We start from the raw sequence: 20,706 nt of genomic DNA on the forward strand, positions 1-20,706 counted from the left end.
CCTCCATCTGCCACCCACTTGGACAACTTTAAAAGAGGATTAGGCAAATCCCTGGAGAAGAACGCTATAGCTGAGCTGTCTGTCGCCTGTCGGAGGCAGTATCCCTCTGAATCCCAGTTGCCAGGCATTGCAAGTGAGGAGAGTTGCTGTTGCACTCGGGTTCTCCTTGCGGGCTTCCCATTGGGACGTCTGGTTGCCACTACGAGAACAAGATGCTGAACTAGATGGGTCATCGGCCTGATCTAGCAGCCAGGCTCTTCTTACGTTCCCTCGAGCAGGATCCTGCATGGGAAAGGGGAGGCAGCAGGAGGTGGTGAAAGCTCGTCCATCAAATATTTTTTCCCCGGGGCGATAAATCTGTACAGATAATCCTCTCCGAATGCCAGGCAGCAGCTGCGCAAGGCGCTGACAGCCCTTGGCTGGTTGACGGATGGAGCCACCATTGCTCCGGGAGAAACTCTACGCCATTGTTTGCCTAGAGACTGGTCACCAACAATATGACACACTGCCAGCTCCTCCAGGCCATCCCCATTCATTACAGGAGAGAGCCGGTTAGGTTTCCACTTATCTCAAACTCTGGGCTGTCAATCTTTTGGGCAGATTTTGGATGAAACTCCATCCCGGGCGCAAGTGACTCAGAGTTTCCTTCGGCAGCGACTGCTCTGGGCTTCCAATTATGCTGCAAGCGAGAGAATCCACTTTTAAGGAGAATTATTGGCGACTTCAAACAGCGCTTGGGGGAGGGAGCAGTTTAAGCAACGTTCTGTGTTCAACTTTCATCGTATGGAAAGCTGCCTTATGCCAACTTAGGCCGTTGGTCTCTCCAGCTTACTACCAGTGTTGAAACAATGATCGTTCAACATTAACTTCGCTGGACCAGCGTTGTTGTTCGAATGCCTGATCACTGTCTTCCAAAGCAGCTACTTTACTCCCAACTTAAGGATGGAAAATGGAATTTTGGCAGACAGCAAAAGAGGCTTAAAGAAGTTCTTAAAGTGAATCTAAAAAATGCAACATGAGCATCAAGAACTGGGAAGTCTTGGCCCATGAACGTCCCAAATAGAGGTCAGCTATTATCAAAGGTGCTATGGACTATGAAGAAGCACGAGTACAGGGCGAACGGGACAAACGAGCCAAGCAGAAGGCACGTCAAGCAAATCCTCATCGTGACCATCTTCCATCTGGAAACCGATGTCTTCACTGTGGGAGGCTGTGTGGATCCAGAATCAGCCTCCACAGTCATTTACGGACCCACCGTTAAAGGCCTTATCTTGGAAGACAATCTTACTCGGCCACGAGTGATCGCCAATGAATGAATGGCCACAGAAGGGGCGGGGAAACCTTTTTCAGCCCGAGGGCCACATTCCTTTCTCTGGGCAACCTTCCAGGGGCCACATGCCAGTGACAGGTGGAGCAACAGGCAAAAGCAGACAGCGAAGGCGGCTTTTCCTTTTGTGCAGCAGGGTAGTTGCTACACGCTCTCCCACGTGCCCCCTCTCTGTCGTCCATCCAGGCGAGTGAGAGGCAGGACCGGAGCTCTCAAGGATGCACATCCAGGCTGGGCAAAAAAAAAAAAAAAAAAATACACACGCGAGGTGGATGTGAAGCAGGCCAAGCAAGAGGGCATGACCTAAGGAGAGTTTTGAGGGCCAGACAGAGAGGTCTGAGGGGCCGCATTCGGCCTCCGGGGCTGAGGTCCCCTGCCCCTGGTGTACAGACTGGCAGGGGCTGCCAGGGTTTCCTAGCCCTGTCTGGAGACCTCAGGGATTGCACCCCGGACCTTCTGCACGCAAGGCAGGCGCTCCACCGCAGAGCTACTGCCCTTCCCCATAAAACATTTAGGAACATTGGACACTGCCTTGTAGCGAGTCAGACCCTAGCTCTGTGTTCCCTACTCTGGCTGGCAGGGGCTGTCCAGGGTTTCAGACAGGAGCCTTTTCCCTAGCAGGAGATGTGGGGGATTGCACCGGGGACCTTCTGTGTGCAAGGCAGATGCTCCGCCACTGAGCTAGGGCCCTTCCCCTTCATCTAGGACAGAGGTGACGGGAAAGGAAGAGCGCAGAGCAGCCTTCCCCAATGCCGGCGCCCTCCAGATGTGGTTGGGCTCCTTGAAGCGAGCGGATGAACAGGTGGAGAGTCTGTGCGATAGACTTTGTGCAGGCCAGCCACGCAAAAGTCAGAGGTTTCTACCCACCAGGGGTGCAGTTGTCCGGTGTTGTGGAGGGTCATCTACCCCCTTACTTTTTTTGAGAGTAGGGTCCCAGCCAGATTGGCTATGTATGAGCCAATCAGCATGAAGGGAGAGTGTGTTAGTCACTGAGAAGAGCTTTTGCCCTTTTGTGCTGATTGGAGCCAGTCAGAGTGAAAGGAGGTAATTCAGCCACTGAGAAGACTCTTCTCAGTAGCTAACACACAGGCTCCCCTTTCATGCTGATTGGCTCCTAGGGACGTCTGTTGTAATGGAGTGTGAACTTGCGAGAGGACAGAGAGAGCAAGGGAGATGGGGGAAAGGGGGCGTGGCTATGAGGGCATGGTGTGGCATGATTGTCGTGAAGGGACCCTGCACTTTTGGTTTTGACAGTATGCTAATGCTACCCACAGACATATGCCTCTCCATTCCAGGAAGCATTATCGCAGCTCAAGGGCACATTGCAGGCAGGCAAAAGCACTTAAGGAGGGAGAGAAGCTGGCTTGGGGAGGAGAGTCCCAAGGGCTATACAGAGAAGCCTGGAGGGCTACATTTGGCCTCGGGCCTGAGATTTCCACCCCAGTCCTAAAAGGAAACAAGAACAACTCTCTTGCAGCCTTTACAAACACTTGCCTGCTTGGTTGCCTGGCATATCTCCTTCGTCGCCACAGGCAAGCAGGCTACCGACAATGCTCATCATGATGTTCCCAGTGTGAAACTGAGCACTATGGGGAACTGTGCAACTGTGTTGGGAGTTTTTAAGCGTACATATTGCTGGGGAAAGACCCAGCCAGAATTAGTTGGTTAGAGCTGGCTCTCTGGACAGCGGTTGGCATTGTGCAAAAGTCTGAAGCGGTTTGGTGAGCCTAACCGCAACGTTTGCTGGAAAAGATAAGGTTATTTTCAGAACCTGAGTGTTTCCTTTTCCTCAACTTTCGCTCCCCACGCTTTCCTGCCAAGTGGTCAGGAAACTGGGGGGGGGGTATCTCCTTGGCAGCTCTTTTTGCACCCTGGGGCTATGTGGTTTCTCCCCATAAGGGTCCCTTTCCATGTTGACGTCCACTGCGAAGACTGCTGGGCGTCTGCCATGGAGTGCCCACGTGCCACAAAGGATTCTGGGGCACGTTCTAGGGATAGGGGTGGGCAGTTCTGTCCATTTTCTTTTCTTGCAATTTCTCATTTCCTCCCCAGTCTTAAGTTCACTTCTCCGCATTTCTACATCAATTTGAATTTTCTTTTTTTTTAAAAAAACACCTTATGCAAATTCATCAGCATTTTAGTTTTGAGTTTCTCCTAACAGACACATTTTTGCAACGGCCTTTTCCTGAACAGAGTGCATTTCTCCATGTTGTCTTTGCTAACACATTTATATTCAGCCCACTATGTGCGATTTTCTTGTCCACAGGACTTGGCTGGGGGCAGTACAAGTTTCAAAAGACGGCTGTGTTTTGCTTTGCGTACTGTAGTTTCGGAAAATGTGAATGAGGCAGGTTCACCTTTCAGTGTGAACTGAATCAAATTTCTCCCCCCATCACCACCACTTGGGACCTTCAAAGAGAACACCTCCAAATAGAAGTCTGTCCTCTGCAAAGTGGGGCACAGGGGCACCCTAGTGACACGGCGTGTCCATGTGACTGAGCTTGGTGAAAAATGGCCTCTGGCGTCCATGCTTTGTGGATGTGCGTGTTGAGTGCATTTGCCCTAGGCGTTCCCCCAAGAGGGCTGGTCTATTAGGGCAAATGCAGCACTGCCCCACCAACTTCACTCTGCCCTCAGCCAGCTCCCCCCCACACACACCTTCTTACTTATAACCAGTCCAGGGGGTGGCACTGGCTGTCACTTTCCACCTCCTCCTTAGTCTCTTGTGGCTGCTCCTTGTAGGACTCAGCAGGGAGGAGGACAGACACAAAACTCTGATTTGTTGGCTATGCCCATCATTGGCTCAGGCTCCACCTACTGTTGGGCTCCCTGCCTTCCGCCCCACCAGCCCCTTGGTCTCTGAGTTGCCTTTGTAGAACTCAGCAGGGAGGAAGAAGACAGAGGCAAGACTAGAATGAGTTGGTCCCGCGTCTCGTGAGCTCTGGCCCCACCTGTCATTGGCTCCAGCTCCAACTCCTGTTGGGCTCCCTGCCTTCCGCCCCACCAGTCCCAGCGGGCACCAGCCGCCCCTGCCGAGGCCCATACGTACGTCGGCCGCCTTCTTCTCTGCCAGCTCGAGCTTCTCCTGTGCGTCTTTGAGAGCCTCTGAATATTTATCCAGTTCATCCTCCGTCCCCTTCAGCTTCTTCTGCATGGCAGCCAATTCATCTTCCAGCTGCAAAATAAGAGATGAGAGAGAGGAGTGGGAGTGACCATGTGTCCGCAGTCTGGCTGAGGCATAATAACAATAATAATAATAATAATAATTTCATCACCTTCAATCTTCTCAAGGCAATGTGCAATAAAAACAGCAAAAACAAAAAAGTTAACAACACAAAAACACGAGATGTATTTAAACCAAAACAAAACTGACACCCATAGGAAGAGACTTGTATATTTATCTTTTATTATTATTATTATTAGATTTATAACCCAACCTTTCCTGCAAGGAGCTCAAGATTAGATTTTGTAACCTGCCCGGAGACCTATTGGTGAAGGGTGGGCTATTTTATTGTTGTTATTATTATTATTAATAATAATTATTATTAAATAGCCCACCCTTCACCCAAATAATAATAATTATAATAGCCACTGTCTTCTAGAATTCCTGAGAATCATAGAGTTGGAAGAGGCCCTATAAGGCCATCGAGTCCAACCCCCTGCTCAATGCAGGAATCCATTATTAAAGCAACCTTGACAGGTGGCTGTCCAGCTGCGTCTCAAATGCCTCCAGTGTGGCTAGATAAAACTAGAGCTCTTCTCCTCAGCTATGCTAGTTAGGAACAGAACCTCCACGTGCAGTGGCAGTCTACCTCTGCATCCATGATACTGAGAACAAACCATTGGGAGGGGCTCTTGCCCCTCACGCCCTGCTCGTGGGCTTCCCCTTGGCCTCTAATTGGCTGCTGCGAGAGGGGGAGGGCAGGTGCTTGAGACTGATCAAGTGGGGTTCCTTTCTCTTAGCCCTCCCTCCCCACCAAAAGCCACTCCTTTGTGCTGCTTTGTGTGAGACGGGGCGACCGGAGATCTGATGCCTGTCTGGAAATAACAGTATATAATACGCCAGCCTCACATGTCCCCTTCCTCTACCTCTTTTGTTAGCTCTTTAGTCAACCTGGAGCCATCCTGAGCAGGGGCGACAGCAGCACTGAGCTCCTCCTGCGTTTGTTTGCCAAGACTTTGTCAGCCGTTGGGAATGTGGAACTGGAGCTCTTTGCGGAATGGAGCCAAGTCAATCTGAGATTCTTCATGCCCTCCATCATGCTTTCCCTCTCCCTGCCCTACTCATCAAACACACACCGGGGAGGGGGTGAAGGTGAGTTTGGAGGTTTGATCCACACCATGGTTGACCACAGCTAGGCCCCATTCAGCCCTAGGTTGTATGGCCTATGAGTCAAAGGGCTCTGAGCATACACAGAGGGTGCCTCCCTTGCCACCAAGTGACGAGGGCTCCCTGCAGCTATTTTTCATTCCAAACTTTAGCTTTGAAGGTCACATGAGGGAAGAGTTCTTAGGGGGAATCCCAACTAAATTCTACATACAGCAGATTAAAATGAACGAGCTCAAGTTAACTACGACCATTCGTTTCAATGGGTCTGCTCTGAGCAGCACCACCAACACAGGAAAAAGCCCAGGATTTATCACATTTTAAAAAGATTTCCATCTTTCCTTCGAGATGCCCGGGGGCAGCACGCAGAGGACCCCACCCTCATGGGCACAAGCTTTTCCCGCACAACATCCCAGCAAGGCAGGACAAGGTAGGGGCAGCGGGGGGAGAGACATTGACAGGCTCAACGCCATCCAGCGAGCATCGTGGGTGAGGCAGAACTGGAACCCAAGACTCCCCACAGGAGAGCCCCAAGCACACCAGGTTGGTTCTCGGTGCGGATAGGCTTGGAAAGCTACCACAGATGCCTCTCCTCTGCCACTCTGAACCCGAGCGGACCCCGGCTGCCCAGCGCCCTACCTGCTTGCTCCTCTCCTCGGCATGCTTTTGCTCCGTCTCGGCCTGTTCTGCCCGGTCCAGGGCGTTCTCCTTATCCAGCTTGAGCATCTGCATTTTCTTCTTGATGGCCTCCATGGCTGCAGGCGGTGTGAGAAATACCCAACCGAAGGGGGAGAGCCGGCTGTGCGGAGTTCTGCCTCAGGAGTCAGCTGCACCCTCGCCTCTCTGCCCCTCCGGCCTTTATAGCCGGCCACCCTTGCCAGCTGGCTCAGGGGCTGTGGCTTTCTGGAGGGGGCTGCCCAACAGGTCCCTACGTGGTCCTGGTACAATGGCCTATGGGGGAGGCTCCTTCATTTTATTTTTTGCTCCGTGATGAGCTGTGGCCATATTTGGCCTCCCCGGGGGAACAGCTGGGCGCCACTTATAGAAACCCCCAAAGTGGCGAAGGAGATGCAGGGCTGGGTAGGGATACTGCTTTGTTCCAGCACAGAGCACACCCTCTCACTCTCAACCCCCTAGCCTTGCACACAGGTGCGAAAGGAGGCAGCCACGCCATAGCATAGCAGCAAATTCAGAAGTGAGGGGCCCCTTCATGGTCATCACAGCCGTGGCACCTCACAGCTACGCCCTTTCTAAGATTGTACAACCTTCTGTTATTGTAATCTGGTCAGGTCTGAATGCTGCTTTCTGCGTCTCTATCCTTGCTCAAGCCTTCTCCCACAACAGCAGACATCCCTCGAAGCGAATCAACAGGAAAAGGGGTGTGTGTGTTAGCTGCTGAGGAGAGTCTTCTCAGCAGCTGACTCACCTGCTTTCATTCTGATCGGCTCCACTCCGTGGGAAAGGACAAGGGAGCCTGTCAGAAGACGCTTTGCGGCAGCCGATTGGCTCCCAGGATGCTTGAGACATAGGGACCCTGCTGGGACCCGGATCCCAAAAAAGTAAAGGCTCTAAGATGCCCCCCTCAAGACCCTGGATGACTACACCACTGCAGCTGCTTCAGTGCTCAAGCATGCCCCGTCATGCAACAGAGAACGAGTATGATGGGAGAATATGAATGGGTGCAAGAGAAGTAGGCTAAGATTCCCGGGTTCTCCGTCATTCACACAGCAGTGAGGTCGGAATGCAAGGACAAAGACATAGAGTGCATTTTGCATTTGACACAGGGGAAACCCCCGGAAAGGGCCTACTCAAGGCACATGAGTCAGGGACATGCCAGGACACACGTGGCATACCTGGATTAGGGGGGAAAGACTTAACACGCGCTTCAGCTGTCCCTACTTACCGGGATTAGTCTCCATCCCTGGTAAAAATCACTGACTGTCCCGATCTTCTTCCCATGTTTTGGAAATTTGGGGGTGCTTCGTCTTCATCCTCATCCTTTCAAACTTCATTTACACTTTCTGAAACAATATGCAAACCAAAACTCAGCTGTTTGCAACATAGTTCTCTGAGCAAGTGGTGTGTACAAAATTGCACACGTAAAGTGTGCATAAAAATGGGTTACTTTGTGAAAATAACAGACAATGCATTAGGGAACGCTGCATGGTGAAAATGTGTAGAGTGGGCAAAATCGCATGCAAAACTGCACATTAGGAGAAATTCGCATAAAAATGCTGATGAATTTTCAGGAGGAAAATTAAAAAAAATATCCAAACTGATGTGAACATTTGGAGGACTGAAATTAAGAATGGGAAAATGAGATACTGAGAGAAACCCAGGCGGACAGATTCGTCCATCCCTAGCATAGTTTCTGAGCCCCTAGAAGTGTGGAATGCCATGCGCCTGTGCTCGCACATGTGTACCTACCAATCCCCATGCATGAATCCAAAGGTGACATGCCGTTCAGTTTTTCAACACCTGGAAGAGGAGAGAGCCTTTGAGGATGTGCCGAGTGCCCTCACTGCGTCGCCATGGCCAGATTCTCACACATCTGGAATTATGGGGGTGAGGGTGGAATTGGGATGCAAAGTGGGGCTTCTCCCATCATTTCTATATTGGGTACCCTTTGAAAGTACATGTGGACTTATGCGCAGGGAGAACGCATAAGTTTAATTTGTTTTAAACAGTTTTTAAATATGTATTTTACATTGTTGTGATCTGCCCTAGGACCTACTGGTGAAAGGCGAGTATATTATTATTATTATTATTATTGTTGTTGTTGTTGTTGTTGCATTGAGTCCCAAGGAGATGGTGCTTACTGAGTTGTGACGCTCAATAGCCCTGCTTAGAGTTATGTTATTCTCTGCAACTGCCTTGAGAACCTTGTGCCCACAAGGATGCGCATGGGCAAATGAGACTCTGCCATGTGCAGCAATTAAACCTCTTTAATCCATGGGGTGCCATTCACTCGACAAGTTAGAGATACGCTCAGCATTTCAAGCCTTTGTGTGCTAGTTGCGTCCCTCCGTGAGGGCACCTGCGCAAGCTGGAAAGGCAGTGAGTGGAAGCTGCCTTACACTGAGTCAGAGCACTGGTCCATCTCCCGCAGCATTGTCGACACTGACTGACAGGGCCTCTCCGGGGTTTCAATCAGTGATCTCTTCCAACCCTACCTGGAGATGCCGGAGATTGAACATGGGACCTTCTTCATGCAAAGCTGATGGGCTACTGCTGAGCCACAGCCTTTCCTTCATGCTCAGAGGAGCCCAGTCCTTTGGGTGTCTCTGTGTGAGTATCTGACAGTTTTAGGCATGACTCCTGATTGGGAAGGCCAGAGCAGGGACTCATGTGAGGAGGGGGGCAACATGTAGCCTCCTCAGAGGGTAGGCCAACATGTCTACACTGGGAATGATTGGCTGAGGTCTCTCCAAAAGTAGAGAAGCAGGGAACAGAAGAACCGGGCCTCTTCCTGTGCAATACCTTTTTGATTTGCAGTGAACCTTTTTGGGTTTGTTTCCATTTTAAAACACAGGGAAGCGTTCAGCAATCTGAGGAAACCTCTAGACTGTCAGTATTTTGTGGGACGGATTCAAGAGCATCCTGGAACTTTACGTCTGTGCAGTTGGGACCCTCCAGACATCCTTTTTGTGGGGCTTTCGTGACGATTCACGCTCAGGATGGTACCGGGATGGTTATACGCGACCCCACTTTCAATATTGTTTGTGCCTATAAACGATTTGGGGCAAACCTGCTGCTTCGTTTCCAATCAGCGCATTTCCTGTTGCTTCCTGCTGAAATCCTACAGTTTTATATGCCACAAACAGTCTGGATTATTTGTTTATTTTCTTCCTGCTCAAGAGCATCCCCCTCCCCAGACGGCAATAATGCAGTAACACTGAGGAAGCACCTCAAAGCAACTGGTACAGCGGAATGATGTGTGGTCCGTCCAGCATCAATCCACCACTAACAAGCTATGATTGTGTCAACGGCATGTTGCAGAATGCGCACACAAACACGCTCACAACCACACGCACCAGTCTTTGGAGGTTTCAGGGGAGGGCTGTAGCTCAGTGGTTTAGCATCTGCCTTGCGCGCAGAAGGTCCTAAATTCAATCCCCGACATCTTCAGGTCAGGCTGGGAAAAGACTCCTGCCTGAAACTCTGGAGAGCTGCTGCCGGTCAGTGTAGACAGTACTGAGCTAGATGGACCAGTGGTCTGACTCAGCAGAAGGGAGCGTCCCATTTTCATATGAGGGGCCCTTCCTCTAACCTCTGTGCAAGCACATCAGGGCGAAGGCTCAAGGTACAGGTCTTCTGGACGGCCCCACTTCCTGCACCTGACGCCTTGAAGTGGTACAGTCTGCCTGATCCCCTTCAGGACTGTACCACCTAGTATATCCACCCTCGTTCTCCTGCATCTGCAGGACTGGGAAGGTCAGCAGCCTGCTGTCGTCTTCCCAGCACCCAAGCTGTCACCCACCGATGCCTGCCTTTGTCCTGCTGACATGCTGTCCTATTTCTTTAAATAGCCCAAGAACAATTCCTCGCCGCCCCCTACCCACTCCGACCAGCGAGGGAGGCACAGTAGGGGGCCGAGCCACTCGGCCACTTTTATCCAAGGCCGCCGCTTGCATTCCATTACTGAATCTGGGCACCGACAGGTGGTGAGATGCCGGCCGCCCCCTCCCCTGCGTGTTCAAACTGTTTCTCCTTGCTTAGACGGTGTGCAAACTGGCACCCAGGCTGCCATGGGGAGCAGATGCCCTCTTGAGCATGCAATCTAAACCCAGACAAAGGGGCGAGCACCATTATGATGGGTGAACAAGGGGGTTGCGTATGCTCTGACGCTCCCTGTTGGCCAGAACAAATTTAAGTTGCTAGTCCTCAATGTCTGTTTTTTCTCTCTCTTTCCCTTAAGAACGTAAGGAGAGCCTGGTTAGATCAGGCCAGTGGCCTAACTAGTCCAGCATCGTGTTCTCAAAGTGGCCAATCAGATGCGACTCCCCTATGAGGCAACGTTGCAGCGTTTGGGGCTTTTTCGTTTAGAGAAAAGGCGGGTCAGAGGCGACATGATAGAAGTATATAAAATGATGCACGACATGGAAAAAGTAGATAGTGAAACGTTTTCCTCCCTTTTTCATAGCACTAGAACTCGGGGACATCCAGTGAAGATGAATGTTGGAAGATTCAGGACAGACAAAAGGAAGGACTCCTTCACGTAGCGCATCGTTAAACTATGGAACTCACTCCCACAGGAGGCAGCGATGGCTGCCAACTTGGATAGCTTTAAAAGAGGATTAGACAAATTCATAGAGGATAAGGCTATCATTGGCTACTAGCCATGACGGCTGTGCTCTGCCTCCATAAACAGAGGCAATGATGCTTCTGAAAACCGGTTGCCGGAAGCCGCAGGCAGGAGGGGAGAGTGCTCTTTGGCAAAGGTGAAGCACCTCGGACAACTCCTTGAAAATTCAGACTAAAACCCGGAGTGGATTCACTGCCCCACTGACATTGAAGCCACCAGTCTCCATGGCTCAAACCATTCCAGAAAGGATTACCCAGCTGGAGTTTCCCCAAAGATACCCCTGGGTTTTGGGGAGGGTGAGGGTGGATAACCTTTTTCAAACTGGGGGAAGGCAGAGCCGTCAACACGCCAGAGCAAAACACGCTGGGCTCACTTCGGTGCGCTGGTCCAGAACGCAACCCTGATGGGTGTGGGAGACAACCCTGGTGCTGTGAGAATATGTCTGATATTTAGTTGATTTCCCAGTAGAACAACCTAATATCAAACATATCAGACAGAAACAGGGGAAGCAGAAGTATGCTCAGGTGCGATGGGCCCATCAATGATGTCACAGTGGTGTTGGGCAATCTGTAGAAGGAGGCAAAAATAAATGTGCATCAGAATTGCAGCATGCAGTAATTTGAAAACTGGCTGCCAAGAGAAATCAATTAATGTTCATCAAGTTTGGGGAACCTTGATGTTTCAGTCCCCTGACAACCCCAGGTTTTTGTTTTGTTTTGAAGGTTCAGGCGGCAGGTAATGTGAAAGACTATTAGAAATATCTGGTCCAGCCTCCTGTTCACACAGTGGCCAACCAGATGCCTCTTCTGGGAAGCCCGTGAGCAGGACCCGGAGCGCAACGGCGACTCTCCCCGCTTGTGATCCCCGGCAACTGGTGTTCGGAGGTGTGTGAAGTGGAAATTCCACCTCTGAGGGCTGTTGGTATTAGTATGTAGATAAGGTGGAAGGGGACAGATGTTGCAACAGGACAGGGCAGACAAAAGATGAGTATGTGCACTGTTACTTCCCTGTAATGGGAATTACCTGGCAAATCACGGAGCCAGGCAGAAGTGGGAAACAGGTAAAGCTCCTTATTGGGTACCTTGGGACACATGACTGTACCTTGTATAAACCTATAAAAGACCCTTGGTGTGGGGAAGAAGGCAGTCTCCCGCCATAGCACATGTTAGCAGGGACTTCTTACAAGTATAATAAACAGCTGTTAGCTTCAGACTGTCTCTGTGTTGTTTCCTGGACAAGAACTCCATTTAGGAGAAAATTCCACAACACGTGCTTAAGAAAATAACATGAGAAGAGCCTGGCTGCTGGATCAGGCACAAAGCCCATCTGGTCCAGCAGTCTGTTCTCACAGCGGCCACCCAAATGTCCTAAAGGGATGCCCGTAAGCAGGACCGGAGCGCAACAGTGACTCTCCCCCAATTTATGATTCCCAGCAGCAGGTATTTAGAGGCCTACCATCTGCACCAGTGGAGGCAGAGCATAGCCATCGTGGCCGGTAGCCATGGCTAGCCTTCTCCTCCATGACCTTGTCTAATCCTCTGCGAATATCAGCCCTACTGCTGGATCAGGCCAAAGGAGGCCCATCTAGCCCAGCCTTCTCTTCTCACAGTGGCCAGCCGGATGCCTCTCCTGGGAAGTCCGCAAGCATGAACAACACTCCCAGCATAGCCATTCCCAGCAGCTGGGATTCAGAGGCTTCCCCTGAGGCTTCTGCAGAGCCGCTGCTGGCCAGAACGGACACGACTGGGCTCGACTGGAAAACAGTCTGACCTGCTGAAGAGGCGGCTTCTGATGTTCCTCTGTGTTTGGGCCAAGTAGGGTGGGGGAAATGGAGGGATCGCTGTGTACATCTTACCTCCCGCCTCCTCCCTTTACCTGCCCTTACGCAGAAGAAGCTTTGCTGTCTTAAAGGTCTCCCCAGTTCTCAAGACCTTACCTGAGCGGAGGGCTGGCTAGCTCAGCAGGTCCTTGTCTTCTGGTAGCTGCCTTGCCACGAGCCCACTTTATAACCATGTCCTGCTGTCCCCCGGTTCAGGGATGGGGTGGTCTAGACGAAGGGCGTCAGCACCACCCCACACATGGCTGCGTTCCCATTCACTACTCCCTCCTCCCCACCCCACCCCATGCCCTTGGAGTGGAATTATCCCAATCGATAGGCATTCGATTTTCTGTCCTCGCTGGCTGCTTGCAGGCCTCCGGGCCTTGCCAATTTCACGTCAATACCTGTTGCTCTGGTCAGCGTGCCATTCCTCCGTCATCAGGGCACAAGGGGCAGGAATGGGGGGACGTGTGTGTTTGGGGTGAGCGCATCTGCCTTTCCTCTCACATGAACCTCTGATCTTGGGCACACCCAGGAGAAGAAAGTATCCCTGTTTGTCAGAGAAAATCCTCAATTTGGGGGCTTTTTTTCAGTTTAGAAAAGAAAGATGCATGGTATGGAGAACATAAAAGTTTTTCCCCTCTCACAATGTAAGAACAGTGAATCCAATGAATCCAGTGAAAGTGAATGGGCAAAAGATTCAGAATTAGGCATGGGCAACTCTGTATTTTGGCTCCTCTTTTTGACAGTCTTAAGTTCAGTACCCCCAACATTTGCGCATGAGTTTGTGATTGTTAAAAAAAATGTCCTTATGAAAATTCATCACCCTTTCAGTACAAATTTCTCCCAATACGTACTTTTTTTGTGAGCTGTGCTGCCTCATAGACACAATCTTGCAAAGCCTATTTTCCTTGATAGTTTACATTTTCCCTAATGGAATAGCATTTTTTGTATACTAGTGTGGCGTAGAGGTTAGAGTGTGGGACTACGACCTGGGAGACCAGTGTTCGAATCCCCACACAGCCATGAAGCTCACTGGGTGACCTTGGGCCAGTCAATGCCTCTCCGCCTCAGAGGGAGGCAATGGTAAACCCCCTCTGAATGCCGCTTACCATGAAAACCCTGTTCATAGGGTCGCCATAAGTCGGGATCGACTTGAAGGCAGCCCATTTTCACCGACTTATGCATTTTTATGCACATTTGACCAATGCATATGCATTTTATAGGCCAACCATGGCCGGAGAACCGTGTTGCAAATCTGGAGAAGTACAAATTTTGAAGGCTGGCTATGTTTCAGACTGCGTATAGTTTCAGAAAGTGTGAATTAGGCAGATTAGCCTTTGCACAGCAGCTGAATGGATATGCAGATGTAAGAGTCACATCTGTTGCTCTGCTCACTTTCGCCTCTGGCTCCACCCACCACTGGTATGTGCCCCTCCTAGAAGATTTATGAGGGAGTGCGCCCCTGGGGCTGGACAATTATTCCCCACGCCGGCTTTAAAATGGCTTACATATGGTCCCAGGCTACAGTCCGAAGGCACGTGAGGCCAGCTCCCTGCCGAAGCTAAGCAGGGTCAGGTCTAGTCAGTGCCTGGATGGGAGACCACCTGGGAACCATATGGAAGCCGCCTTGGGTTTCATGTACAAAGAAAGCCAGGGTATAAATGTAATAAATAAATAAATAAAACGTCACATGTTCCCTCCTTATCCCATAATATGCTCCTGCTGTTCCCACTTCCTCTCTGACCTGGTACCAGGTAAATCATGTTCTCTCTGTCCTTTGGTTTAGCCTTTTTACTGGGATGCCTCGTTCAGTTTTTTGACTGAGGTCCCGAGAACGTAAATTTTGTGTGTGTGGGGTTGCCTGCGCACATGTAGGTCAACGCATGCGCATGAGCCTCAAGACCCCACGGAGTGCACACTCTGCCATTACGCACACATGCATGCCGTGCAAAAGATGCATCTGATGGCTATGCTATATCTTCACTGAATACCGGTTGCTGGGAATCTCAAGTGGGAAGAGTTGCTGTTGCGTTTAAGTCCTGCTTGTGACTTTCCCATAAGAGGCATCAGAGTGGCCGTTGTGAGAACAGGATGCGAGACTAGATGGGCCACTGGCCTGATCCAGCAGCCAGGCTCTTCTTGTGCTCTTATGTTCTTATTCCATCAAGGATACAGTGATGGGCTTGTAGTTGTTTCCAAAGGGATTGCTGTATTTTGGCAAACCTTGGGGTTCTCCCAAGCTGACCGATAGATAAAGGGCTGTTGTGCTCAGGTCCTGCTTTCGAGCTTCCCATAGGTATCTGGAGTGCTGGACTACAGGACCCCTTGCCCTGTTCCAGGAAGGCCTTTCCTGTGTTTTGACTAGTAACAGTAAGAGAGGGCCCTTGCATTCATGCCCTGCCTGTGGACTCCTGTGGAAGGAATCTGATTGGCCACCGGGAGAACAGAGTGCTGAACTAGATGGGCCTTTCGCCTGATCCAGCAGTAAAGAAGGGCTCTTGCCTTCATGCCCCGCCTGTGGGCTTCTTGGAGGAATCTGATTGGCCACTGTGAGAAGAGAGTGCAGGACTAGATTGGCTCTTCTTGTGGTTTTAGGATGAGACTTACCAGAGGATCTTCTGTCCAGGGCCCCCTGAAACCTACAGCCAGCCCTGCTTGGAAGCAAAGTCCCTCTGAGTTCGAAGGGAGTGGCTTCCAATAGGGATGGGGGGAGAGACATTCAATTCAGTTTGCATTTAAAGGCAAACTTACCTAATTTGCACATTCCAAAACAAAGCGGAAACTGAAACACAGCCATCCTTCGAAATGTGCATTTCTCCAAATTATGCAATGCAGAATCCTCCAGCATGTGTAAATGTGTACAAAAAGTCAGGGTAAAGGGTACGTAGAAATGCCTATTTTGATGGCGGAAAATACATAAATGCATTACATTGGGGCTTGCAAACATGTGTTTATTTGTCAAAAGGGCATCCAAAAATGTGTTGATCGGGAGACATGGACACCAAAACATTGATGGATTTTCATTAAGATTTTAAAACTCAAATCACAGGTTGCTGCAGAAATGTGGAGAACTGAATTTTAAGACTGGAAAAATGAGAAGCGGAGAGAAATGGATAGATCTTTCCATCCCTGCTTCCAAGCCAGTGTGTATAGGATTGCAGTTTCAGCCTCATCCCAATCCTGAAAGGAAAGGAACAAATATTGCACGTTTTTCAGCATTCAGACATCCCATTACTGCACACCAAGTTTCCTCCAAACACTCTGACGGCTATATTCTGCTGGTTCACATTAGCATATCGATCCCTCTGCTGATGGAGATTCCCCTGGAGCGATGGGGCATGCTTTGGTGAGTACACAGTTAACCTTGAGAAGGGGGCAGCTAGCTGGGGAAAGTGAGGGGAACCTGAGCGACAGCCACTAACAGCGGGGAACTGCCCTCTTTCTGGGCATGTTTGCTCTGTGTGTTTGCGTGTTGGCATGGGTGTATGTTTAGGATGAAGTATGGACAAATATGGGTGAGCAATTCGATCCAGTGTGCATTTCAAGCCAAATCTATCCTATCCACGCTTTCCAAAACAACTTGGGAACTGAAACCTGGCCATCCTTCAAAATTCGCACTTATTTGAGTGTTGCGATGCAGTTCGCTGGCCTGTTTACAACAAAGTATATGTTAGGGGAAAGTAAGCATCATAATGACTATATGAGTGAAAATAATATGGGAAAAATGCATCGTACAATGAGAAATGGCTTGCAGAAATGTGTGCATTCGTCAAAACTGCCTACAAAAATGTGTTTATTAGGAGACATTTGCATTAAAATGCTGGAGAATTTTCATGATGGTTTTATTTTAAATCACAGATTGCTATAGAAATGTGGAGAACTGAAATTAAGATTGGAAAAATGGGAAACTGAACCAAAATTGACAGATCTTTCCATCCCTCCTATTTCTTGACAGGCGTGTATTTTAGAAGTAGACCTCTCATAGGAACACAGGAAGCTGGTTTCTACCAAGTTGGACAATTGGTCTGTCTAGTTCAGCGCTGTCTACACTGACTGGCAGCGGCTCTTTCAGGCAGGAACCATTCCCTCCCCTGAAGTATTAGACAGGCGCCATCTCTGCTATCTTTTCAGCACCTACTGAAGACCTTCCTCTTTCAACAAGCCTTTTAAGTAGAGACCTTATCCCAGTCTGTCGGAACTACTTTTTAAGATGTTTTAAAAGTTGTTTTATTTATATATGTTCTCAAGTCTTTGTTTTTAAGACGTTTTAAAGTGCTTTTAGTGTTTCTTTGTTTGCCGCCCTGGGCTCCTTTTGGGAGGAAGGACAGGATATAAATGTAGTAAGTAAATAAATAAATACGCAGCCCTGGAGATGGCAGGGATTGAACCTGGGACCTTCAGCATGCAAAGCAGATGCTGCAACTGAGTGGCAACCTTTCCCCATGAATGAAAAATGGATGAGAAATAGACATTGATATGCTACCACTGAGCTAAGGCTTTATGGGCAGTCCAGCAAGAACTGAGGATCTGATCTCTGGGCTTGACGGCCTGATCCGGTGCCATAGCGCTGCCTTGCTTGCTGTACATGGCAGGCTGATGTGATCCAAGGCGACAGGCTGGGTAATGAGCAATGGAGCTGCCCCCATTCCGCCCAGCCTTGTCAATATCCAGAAACATCCTGGGTGCTGATAGGCCCTAGGGCTGGGAAGCGTCAAGGTTAATGGGGAAGGCTGAGATATGGGGGGGACAGGGAAAACGGATACAGGGGGCATGTGGAGCATCTCAGAGGGGATGGGCGTGTCTGATCCACTCTACAACAGCTACAACTTCCAACCTGTCTTTAAAATAATCAAACAGAAGACGACAAAAATACCAAAGTGAAACGTCACAAACAAAACCACCCACCTTGAAAGCAGCACCATTAGCCACAAAAAGTTTGCTTATTTATGATGCAAAGATCTGTCAATTACGCTCCTCTTGGTTTGTTATTTATTCTAGTCATAAATTCAGTTCACATTTCTGCAGCAATTTGCGATTTTTAAAAAACAAGTCCTGAAAATTCCTCAGCGTTTTAGTGTGAATTTCTCCTAATAAACAAATGTTTGTAGGCGTTTTGACTAAAGCACACATTTTTGCAAGCCATTTCTTGACACATGATGCATTTTTGCACGTTATTTTCACTCACGTATTCATTTCTAGACATACTTTCCCCTAACATACACATGTCTGTAAACTTTGTTTGGTTGGCGAACTGCATTGCAAAGTTAAAATAAGCGTGAATTTCAAAGGATGGCTGTGTTTCCGTTCTCATATTGTTTCGGAGAGTGCGAATTTGATAGATTTGGCTTGAAATGTGAACTGAATCAAAATTCTCAGCCACCCCTAGCACTTACACATTTTTTTAAAATCAAATGCACAATTTCAGTAAGAAATCCACAAACATCATCAGCGACTGAAGAAAATAAATGGAACAGACGCTCTGCCCCTGAGCCCAGGCCTTCGCTTGTAGCAGTTATCCCCGATCACTGGCCACGCTGGCTGGGATGACGGGAGTCATCATCCCACAACACCTGGGGACTCAAGGTTGAAGAACTCTGCCCTGCCCTCCTACAGCTGGACCCATTGCTGTAGAGGTGAACTCCCTCCAGCATTTCTCAGGGAACACTGCCATCTGCTGGCCGCTGAAAGGACGGCAGCTCAAGTCCAAACCCCTGCAACAGAAACAAATCATGCCGGTTTGTCAAAACACACGAGAACCAGTGTGGTGTAGTGGTTAAGGTGCTGGACTACGACCTGGGAGACCAGGGTTCGAATCCCCGCATAGCCATGAAGCTCACTGGGTGACCTTGGGCTAGTCACTGCCTCTCAGCCTCGTGAAACTGTAAGTCGGAATCGACTTGAAGGCAGTACATTTACATTTATTGTTGGAACACACAGAAACATAGGGTGGTATTCAGTAACGCCCTGCTTGGAGATCCACTGAAAAGCATGAACCCGAGTTCATTAACTCTAGTACGTCTGCTTTGAAATTGACAGACTGGGACAGACTCATTTGGCCCCCGCTATTTAGACCCAATGGAGTGGGGGAACCTGTGGGGCCCTCCGGTTGTTGTTGGACTCTCCGGGAGTGGGAACCCCACAAAGCTCCCCAGAGGTATTTGCTTGGGTCCTGCACACAAGCAGAGAACATGGCTGTGAAGAAGTCCAACACTTTCCCTCTCCCCTGCAGATCTCAAGCACTCTGGGTGGCATCCATGGGTAAACCCCTCTCTCCCAGCAGTGGGGAGGAGAGCCTGGCTGGGAGTGTAGTCTGTGAGTTCCAATCCCCGCTCATGTCTCCTGGGCGTCAAGGGCCAACTAAAGATCACCCCCACAGTGAGTGGCTCAGGGGTTACGTGCCCTGCCACCTGTGCAGCCATGGGCAAGCTGCACAGTCCCAAGGATCCCAGTTGCCCCCCAGCTGGCAGTTGCGGACAAGGAAGGGGCTGGCTTGTACAGCTGTGGCAAGCTGAGCAGGCCCTCGCCAGCTGGGGAGGACTAGCCTCAGAGGGAGGCAATGGAAAAACCCCTCTGAATACCGCTTACCATGAACACCCTATTCGTAGGGTCGCCATAAGTCAGGATCAACTTGAAGGCAGGCCATGCTCTCCTTGCTGACCTCCTCTCTCCTTGGAGCAGGAACCAGCCAACAGCTGGCACCCTAAAACACATCAGACTAGGATGCCCCTCACTGCAAGTACGACTCCAAGCACCTGGAGACAGGTGAGAGAATGACCTGGCCGGTGACCTGGGCCCTAACACTCAGCAAGGCTCTTTTGCAGAGTCAGAGCATGGTAATGGTTAGGGTATTCAACTATGACCTGGGAGACCAGGGTTCAAGTCCCCATTCAGCCACAAAACTCCCTGGGTGTGATCTTGGGCCAACCGCTGCCTCTCTGACTAATCTGCAGTTGTTCAACCGCAGGTGCCCAGTTGATGATGAAGGACTACAACTTCCATCATCCCCGACCATTGATCATGCTGTCTGGGGATGGGGGGCGTTATGGTCCAACAGCTGTGACCCAGGGTTGAACAACACTGCTCTAGCCTGCCCTCACATGGTTGTTGTGAGGATAAAGTGGAGAAAAGGAGAACCACGTACACCTCCGAGCTCCTTGGAGGAAAGGCGAGCTATAAAGGTAAGAAACAGACGTGAGAAGAGACAACCAGGAGTCTGTGGCTGGGCAAGCATCTGTTTAATTAATGAGCCATTTTGGAGAAGAGACGCAGAGGCCTAGCAATATCCGTCTTGCCTCTTCCCCCAAGACACAAAAGGGGAGAGGCTTGTTGTGTTGGGATCCGATCTGGCAAGGGGACACCCCCCCTGGGTGGGTTGGTGCCACTCCTGTTTCGATTCAGCAGGCGCTCCCTGCCGTTTTGGCTCAGCAGCAGCAAGAGGGCGAAGGAGAGAAGTCCAGGGTCATCCACAGCAACCGGCAGCCTTCTCATGGCAACGCTCCGAGATGGCAGACTGCAGAAAAGCAGCTAACCTGCCTGATGGGGCTATTTTACAACCTGATCCATCTCTCGCTGCTTGTGGCTGAGGATTTGACCTTCTTCCTCGCTGCTTGGGCAGGTTGGAAGGGAAAGCACCGAAGACAGAATTCAGAGGGAGAGAGAGGAGGCCAGAAATAATGTTGGATGGAAGGAATACAGAGGAAGAAAAAGAGGAGAGGACAGAAACAGTGCTGGGTAGAAAGGAAGACAGAAATAACGCTGGGTGGGAAGTGAAGAGGTTTTAGTCTCCGTTGGGAAAGAGGGCAGGGGATGAGTTCCCAGAGTTAAAAAAGGACAAAGTGAAGTCCCTCTGCTCACTTTTGGCTCCTTCTGCAGGTGGTGGGAAGAGAGGAGCATGCCCAAAGGATTTCAGTCTTTTTATAAATAAA

The 20,706-nt window shown here is 49.9% G+C and overlaps 1 protein-coding gene across 4 annotated transcripts in view; it reads right to left on the bottom strand.

Annotated features, from left to right (window-relative positions):
* The window catches only part of TPM3 (tropomyosin 3), a 56,594-nt gene extending 50,070 nt beyond the window's left edge, over nt 1–6,524 (bottom strand). Inside the window, exons 1-2 of one of the 4 annotated variants that reach the window (XM_061606194.1) lie at nt 6,294–6,524; nt 4,377–4,502 (exon numbers count right to left, since the gene is read on the bottom strand). In XM_061606194.1, coding sequence (XP_061462178.1) covers nt 4,377–4,502; nt 6,294–6,407 — 240 coding nt within the window. In that variant the 5' untranslated portion in view covers nt 6,408–6,524. The remainder of the gene's footprint in view (nt 1–4,376; nt 4,503–6,293) is intronic. The other 3 variants (XM_061606192.1, XM_061606193.1, XM_061606191.1) reach the window with 3 other exon arrangements.
* Between the last annotated feature and the right edge of the window lie 14,182 nt (nt 6,525–20,706).

Source organism: Rhineura floridana, chromosome 22 (genome assembly GCF_030035675.1).
Source record: "Rhineura floridana isolate rRhiFlo1 chromosome 22, rRhiFlo1.hap2, whole genome shotgun sequence".
Lineage (NCBI taxonomy): Eukaryota > Metazoa > Chordata > Lepidosauria > Squamata > Rhineuridae > Rhineura > Rhineura floridana.